Source organism: Apodemus sylvaticus, chromosome 9 (genome assembly GCF_947179515.1).
Source record: "Apodemus sylvaticus chromosome 9, mApoSyl1.1, whole genome shotgun sequence".
Classification (NCBI taxonomy): domain Eukaryota; kingdom Metazoa; phylum Chordata; class Mammalia; order Rodentia; family Muridae; genus Apodemus; species Apodemus sylvaticus.
In genome coordinates, this window is record NC_067480.1 from 58,860,172 (window position 1) to 58,866,350 (window position 6,179).

The 6,179-nt window shown below is 39.8% G+C and overlaps 1 protein-coding gene across 1 annotated transcript in view; it reads left to right on the forward strand.

The window, feature by feature from the left end:
• Gtf3c3 (general transcription factor IIIC subunit 3) overlaps nt 1-2,044 on the forward strand; it is a 30,553-nt gene extending 28,509 nt beyond the window's left edge. The window contains exons 17-18 of the mRNA XM_052192818.1: nt 360-512; nt 1,607-2,044. Of these exons, the coding sequence (XP_052048778.1) occupies nt 360-512; nt 1,607-1,729 (276 nt within the window). The 3' untranslated portion in view covers nt 1,730-2,044. The remainder of the gene's footprint in view (nt 1-359; nt 513-1,606) is intronic.
• The last annotated feature ends 4,135 nt before the right edge of the window (nt 2,045-6,179 follow it).

Below are 6,179 nucleotides of genomic sequence, written 5' to 3' on the forward strand. Positions count from 1 at the left end.
GAGAATGAGAAAGCAGAGAAAGCAAGCAGGAGAGAAATTTTCTGTTCTTATAACAATGTAAAACTGTTTTAAAATATAATTTATTATAATGAATATAAACTCAGCCAGATGTGTACTACTCCGGGTGGTAAGAGATGCTCAAGGCTAAATTGGGCTATGTAGTGAATTCTTATAAATTCGTAAGAGGTCAAAAAACAGATTATAAAATCTCGTCAGTATTATTTATTGCATTCATGATTTACTGTTTGATGTAGCCAGACTTATAACATGTGTGGCCTTCTTTTCCAGTGTGCGGTCCTTGGTTGGGTAGCGTCTCAGAGTCAGTTGAGCATACTCAGTCATTCTTTTCTCCTTGGTAGGGCTTTTCCTTCCTTAATCGATACCTTGGCATCCGTGGGCCTTGCCAGGAATCTTTCTACAATCTGGGCCGAGGCCTTCATCAGCTGGGGCTGACACACCTTGCGATCCACTATTACCAGAAGGCTCTGGCACTCCCTCCGCTTGTGGTAGAGGTAACTTTAGAAACTTATATGCCGTTTTCTTTTATCTGTAGAGAAGGACGATCTGCTACGTATTATGGTCTAGACAGTGAAGTAAATCATTTTTTAAAGTAAAATTTGGGCCCTAGTGTAGCGATACATGTCAGTAATCTCATGGGACTCCTTGGAGGGTCTCAAGCTGAAGGCCATCTCAAGCTACTGAAAGATCTTGTCTCAAAAAAAAATTTTTTTTTTGTAGTAAAACCATTTGAACCTGTGCACATGTGGCTTTGATGCTCTTTTAGTTATGCAAAGGGAGCTCCTGGGCTTTCCTGAATATTGATTAATGTATACGGTTTATCTCCAAATTCAACAATAACATGTTTTATCAAAAAACAAAAAACAAACTTTGTATGTATGGGGGAAGTTCTTGTGATTATAAATAAGTGTAGATAACATACCGTGGCCCCTGTGTAGAGTTCCTAGGACCGCTTCTGTGTCGGTGCTTGCCTTCCACCTTGTTAGAGACAGGCTTTCTTGATCACTGCTTCGTCCCCCAGGCTAGCGGGCCATGAGCTTCTGGGGCTCTCTCTTCCCATCTCACTGTGGGATCACTGCTGCTACAGCCGGGATGTGCTGTTCATCCAGCTTTCACTTGAGCCCTGGAGCTCGGAACTCATCCTCATGCTTGTCCAGCAAGGGTTGTACACAGTCAGCCTCCTTATATAAACAGAGGGCAATATTAATGTAGTTTCTAAAGTTTAATTGGTACTTTAATTCCTGAAGCCAACTATGAGTAGCAGCATCTATTCTGGCCCCATCTGTGAAAGTATTACAGCAAGGGAACTTCCCAAGTGTTCAGAGCCCTCCTAGGGAACTGCTGTCAAGCCCTCACTGGAGGTCACCGACTGCTTTCCAGTGCTGCACTATGAGTCAGAATTAAGTTTGTTCTGCACTGGCTGACGAGACTTTTCTATAACCTATTGGTTAGACATTTAATGAAATTCTGATTATGATAATTAGGTCTAAGGTATGTTTCTGATAGTACATGAATTTAAATCATAGAAGTTTGCATTATATTGACATGGTTGACAAATGGAAATAACATATTTTTCTTTTTCTTGTAGGGTATAGAAGTTGACCAGTTAGATTTACGAAGAGATATTGCCTACAACATGTCCCTCATTTATCAGAGCAGTGGGAACACTGCAATGGCTCAAAAGCTTTTGTATACCTACTGTGTCATATAAGCAGTTTAACTTAAAAGACGACGTAGGGACCAGTATCTCGTACCGAGACCTCATTGTTCTTGATGATAAAAATGGTACTGCCATCACTGCTTGCTACCATTACAGCCACTTTGAAGCAGGGGATGGAGCCCGGCTGGAGACTGCCTGTAGACTTGCTTCATATGTACAAGGCCCCAGATTCAAGTCTTTGGAAAATTGAAACACCACTTTTATCTCTGGAATATATGCAAAGTTATTATTCCTATGAGAATGTACATATTATTCTTTTTTGTTAGCATTCTACAATAAAATTGTTCCTAATGCTGAAATGGATAATATTGGCTTCTTAGTCAATTGGGACTGAACATACTATTTTTCTACTTAATATCTACTAAACTCCTCTACCAGGTGTTTTGACAGGTGCTGGTAATATTGGAGAGTGTGGTTTGTCCTTCAGGCATTACAGAGTACACTACTGAGACAGTCACCTCTGAGAACAATTAGTTTTGTATTTATTTTCTTGTGCTATATATTGAAACCAGGGCCTTGTACTACTATGCTAAACAAGTGATATACTGCTGAGTTACATCCTCAGCCTGCACAGTTTTGATTGATTTGTTTTGTTTGTTGAGACAGGGTTTCTCTTTGTAGTCTCGACTATCCTGGAACTTACTCTGTAGACCAGGCTGACCTTGACCTGTCCTGTCTCTGCCTCCCAAGTGCTAGGATTAAAGGCGTGAGCCACCACTGCCCAGTTGCACAGTTCTTAAATATAAAGTGTGAACATGTATTTCTTTGAAAGAAATATTTGTTCCATTTATATACAGCACCATTTCTCATAGCTATTACTGTCCTATAAGGCACTGTTCAAATACACAGCAAAGGAAGTTGGACTCTTGTAGTAATATAATTACTTACAGTCAGTACCTAACAAAATGATTTAAGATGATTTTATGGTGGGAAGACAATTCATCTGTGGGAATGTTAATTTCAGAGTATGAGCCGTGGGATCAGGCTTCATTCAAAGCCCAGTGTTCCATGGCAGCAACAGTCTGTACTCTGTCTTCCCAATGGAGAAAAGCGATGATGGTGTTCAGCCATGTGTCATGCTTTCCAGTTCAAGAAAGTGTAGTGCTATCAGAATACAAAATACTGGGGAAGTGGGATATATGGAATAAAGTGTTGACAAAGTTTAAAGATATTTTACTTCACTACATGTTCTTGAATCTCAGATCAAAAAAAGCCCATTTGCTAGATAGACTGTTTCTTGGGAAATCAGTGCTATAATGTGTGATTGATGAAGACTGGTCCAGCTGTAAAGGGAAACCATGTGAGACTGAGGATCAAAATACAATGAGACGTTAGGAGCTCTTCCCACTCTTTATACTGCATACTCAACTCCCCAGCTGAAAAGCAGGAAGTTAATTTGTAAGTAAGTTAGTAAATGCATCTTGTAGTCTATATGTTTCTATATGTAAATAAATCCTATTTTTATAATTGAGATTTTACCTTTTAAACTTTTCATTTCATGCCATTAAGCAATTGTGATAAAGCTAACTAATTGTGATTGATAAATTTAGGTCTTGGGATCCTGTGTGAGCATTTTGTGTGTAGTTTTCCCATGGACTAAGCTCTCTGAGTAGTAAAGTGGAGGAAAGATAGACGGGACTCTCAGTAGTTCCTGCAGTCAGCATCTGAAATGACGCTGGCGAGCTGGGGCTGCATCTCAGTTGACAGAGCCTGCCTAGGGTGCATGGAGTCAAAACCAGGTGTGGGCACAGCCTGTAGGGAAGAACTTCAGGGTCATGCTTGGCTACGGCACAGGAAGTTCAGAGCCAACTTAGTCACATCAGTTACCTGTCTCGAAAAAATGAAGTAAAGCAGTTATTGGTAGGAACACAAGTAATGTAATCTTTTACTGTTCACTTGTTTTTTTAGACAGGCCTGGTTTCTCATATCTGCTAAACAATAGTGGTAGAAACAAGTCTTAACAATTTTCTAAGGGGAAAAAAAATCTGTATTGTGTTTATTTCACATTGAAAATCACAGCTAGGGCCAGGGAGATGGCACCCTGAAAGTGCTTGCTGAAATCACTTACCCGTGTAGGCCTGATGGCGGTGTCTCTTATGGTGAAGAAGGCAGAGCTGAGAACTGGGAGCTTATGGGCCAGAGAACAACCATGAAGTCCTGCTTCAACAAGATGGGAGATGAGAACTAATTCCCCAAAGTTGTCCTTTGACCTCCACGTGTGCCATGGCACATGCATGCCTGTAAACAGACAAAACTACATCACATTTTCATCGAGCGGTCAGTTTTTGAATGTTCTACTCTCCATTAAGTTCTCTTGAGAGTTACGTGGCTTCTGGATTTGTGGAAGACAGGCATTACTAGCTATTATTGTTACCCTCTCCACAGAGGTTTAAAACCCTGGCCAAGTTTTGTTACTCCAATCCAGAGACTCCTTCAGAGGAACATTTGCTGCCATTTAGAATAGCAAAATTAGGAGTTTAGCCTCTTTTTTCCCATTCTTCTCCTTCCTTCTTCCCTTTCCATCCCAGCTCTCTGCGCTCTTGAATAGATTCACTTCTGCTAAGATTCTTTCTGCTGCATAGAGTTGTGCTCCTACCTGGGCCAAACAAGAATTTCCTCTCTCCTTCTTTGGGTGTGACTGCGTGGGTATGTGGCCAGCCAGCATTCTACTGAGAAAGGAGAGAGAATGTAAGAAAGGCTTTGAGTTACACAGCCTAGATGACAGTGTTTAGTTCTTCCCTAGGCTAGCCACAGTCTGATGATGTCATTGGCTCTATTGTTTCTCTATTAATGCTACTGTGGCTCAAATTTTTCTGTAGGCTACACCAAACTTTAACTGAACTCTATCTACTTTTTCACTTAACATTGTTATATTTTCCCAAAGAGACATGTAAGAACATATCGCTGGTCAGGAGCGAGGCTTGCTCAGCTCTGCCTATGACAGTAGAATATTGCAAGGCTGTATGTTAGCTTTCCAGTACTGAAACAAATACGTGTGGCAATCTACTTCAAATGAGAAGTGGTTTATTTTGACCCACAGTCACTTCTGAAAGTTTTGGCCTCTTGTTAACCTGTCTCTTATTTCTGGACCCAAAGGTGACAAAATACAGTTTGTAAGCATAATACTTAAGGTAGCAAACCTTGAAGGCAAAGGAGTGAATGCTATGATTAGTGAAAACACCAATAAGGAATAACTAGAAAGTGATACCATCTACAGGTCCATAGTTCCTAGACAGGTTATTTTGTTATGAAACTATGAATTACAATTTTTGAGGTAGTAGGAAACAAAGAACATCAGTGAGCTGTCATTTTGAAGTGTTATGTGTTCTGTAAGCTACTTAAGGACATGTCCCAGCATGATGCCAACCAATGGAGGTAGACATGGGATGAAATCCTCCTTAGTAGAGTCACTCCTGCCTTGAAAGGGGCAGTAAGCCAGTGCTCAGGACATCCTGAAGCCCAATATATTGGTAGGTGGAGTGTTTGAGAAAATCCGTTGTGGTATAAGGATTGAATTGAAAAAACAAACAACAATAACAACAACAGTGATTTCGTCTGTGTAGAATGACCAGGCCCAAATAATGCATATTGATGGCTTATTCTCAATTTGAGAAGAATTTCAGATGATGACATTTCATTAGCAGCATCATTAGGAGATGTCTGATTGGTCAGAATAAATAGTATTTCTTTAGTGTGTGTGTGTGTGTGTGTATTGTGCATGCAAGGTCTCTCAGTGAACCAGCTTACTAGTTTGGCATGCCAAGAAAGTGTTTTAGCACTGAAACACATCCAGTCCTCACATGAAGTAATTTTATTCTCTAAAGCTCCACTTTCTGATATATTCATGTATAAACTCAACTGGGTTCCACAAAGGCGTGCTGGTGAGTAGCACCTGTAAAAAGGGGAAGTAGCTTGGAACAGGAGCTCTCCCGCTCCATGGCCAAGCTGGACAAGATGCCTGCTAGAGGAATCTAAAGATGGCTGGCAGGGGAGGTCTCTCTATTCTGGTCTTGCTCAGTCATTGGTTGGAGTGCCAATAAAGGCAACATGTCTCTGGATACAAAAATACTGTAAGCATACCACAAAATGGATATGACAAGAAGGAATGAATTCAGAAAATACAAGGCTTACAGGGCTAGACATTTAAATGCCAGAATTCAATGAGGAAATAGAAAAAACAATTTAAGACACAATGGAAAAAAGACTGAAAAATTCTCAGAGAATTTAACACTCTAAAATGTCATGTCTTATGACATTATGGCCAGTTAATTACTATTTCTTATATTTCATTTATAATTTATATTTCATAAATAATTACAGAAGAAACATACTCTTGCATTTTCTTACATGCATTAAATGGCAGTACATTTCATCCTATTTAGAATTACACTTAACTGTTTCATTGTTTAAATACATCAATTTTTAATATATTTATTTAAAA